General features: G+C 37.7%; 1 protein-coding gene across 1 annotated transcript in view; it reads right to left on the bottom strand.

Annotated features, from left to right (window-relative positions):
- Positions 1-241: 241 nt before the first annotated feature.
- Positions 242-1,016, bottom strand: part of Mp (collagen XV/XVIII-type protein multiplexin) — a 121,328-nt gene continuing 120,553 nt past the window's right edge. The window contains exon 18 of the mRNA XM_018451001.1: positions 242-259. Within this exon, the coding sequence (XP_018306503.1) occupies positions 242-259 (18 nt within the window). The remainder of the gene's footprint in view (positions 260-1,016) is intronic.

The raw sequence follows: 1,016 nt of genomic DNA, 5'->3' as shown, positions 1-1,016 counted from the left end.
ATATTTTTTTACCGATATTATTTGATCAATAATTTTCTGTCAAGTTAGTAAATAGTTTTTCCTCTTTTCTGGGAAACTTAATTTTTTGAGTTATGAAACTCACTTTTGAAGTAAGGGAGCGATATGTACATGTACTGTATGTATATCTTGAGATATGCGTGAATTTTTCCAATATAAGTTACGTTACAAAAACGAAAAAGTTAAAGGTTAATATTAAAAAATAGAAAAATGATTAAAAATCTTAGATTTCTTCTGTTTCCTGAAAAATTTTATTTTAAAATTACTACTATTTTATATTCAGGTCTTCAATTTTTGTGATGACACGCTATTGATATTGATATAGGGATTTAGTTACAAAAATTGTTTGCCTGCATCTTCTGGCTTTTGAATAATTCAAGAGTAGATTGAGTAGACATCGTTTAATATATAATACTTGTTGAGAAGAAAGGATAAAACTAGGCAACCGCTTTTAGCATGTAAAGTGCGCTATAAACACGGGCTTGAGCGAGACTTGCACACGTTGTCTGGGTTCGCGTCGCTCGTTTGGCGATCCATAAGTATTTTTGGACGTTTATCGTGATGAGGAGAAACGTTTGATGAACGTTGAATCGCGATAGAGCTTTCTTGAAAGACCTCGAGCGCTCGAACCTTTCGCAAGCGACTGATAAAAGGGGAAATACCCGGTGCGAATACGCAGTACGACGAAACACTGACGAGTATTTAGACGATCAGTCTTCTTTTTATCTTTAAGAAAGATCGAGAGAAAAGAGAACTCAGACGCGACTGAAGCGGATGGCTAGATGGCTCGTGGCGAAAGTACAATAATTATACCTTTGGAATCGGAGACAGTTTCGTGATCTCGGGAACGCGAAAGATGAAACGTGACGCTGTTCGCGATGGTTCGCACACGCTATGACTTCTTATGTCGCGCGAAGAAACGCAGCACGCGCGCATCTGCATTCTATTTACATAACGATTCGATTTTCACGTTGCGAAAGGATGGTCGAAGGTGCGAG

The sequence above is a fragment of the Mycetomoellerius zeteki genome, unplaced genomic scaffold (genome assembly GCF_001594055.1).
Source record: "Mycetomoellerius zeteki isolate Tzet28-1 unplaced genomic scaffold, Tzet1.0 scaffold31, whole genome shotgun sequence".
Lineage (NCBI taxonomy): Eukaryota > Metazoa > Arthropoda > Insecta > Hymenoptera > Formicidae > Mycetomoellerius > Mycetomoellerius zeteki.
Note: the sequence above shows the minus strand (reverse complement) of the source record. Positions and strands in the feature narration are given on the sequence as shown.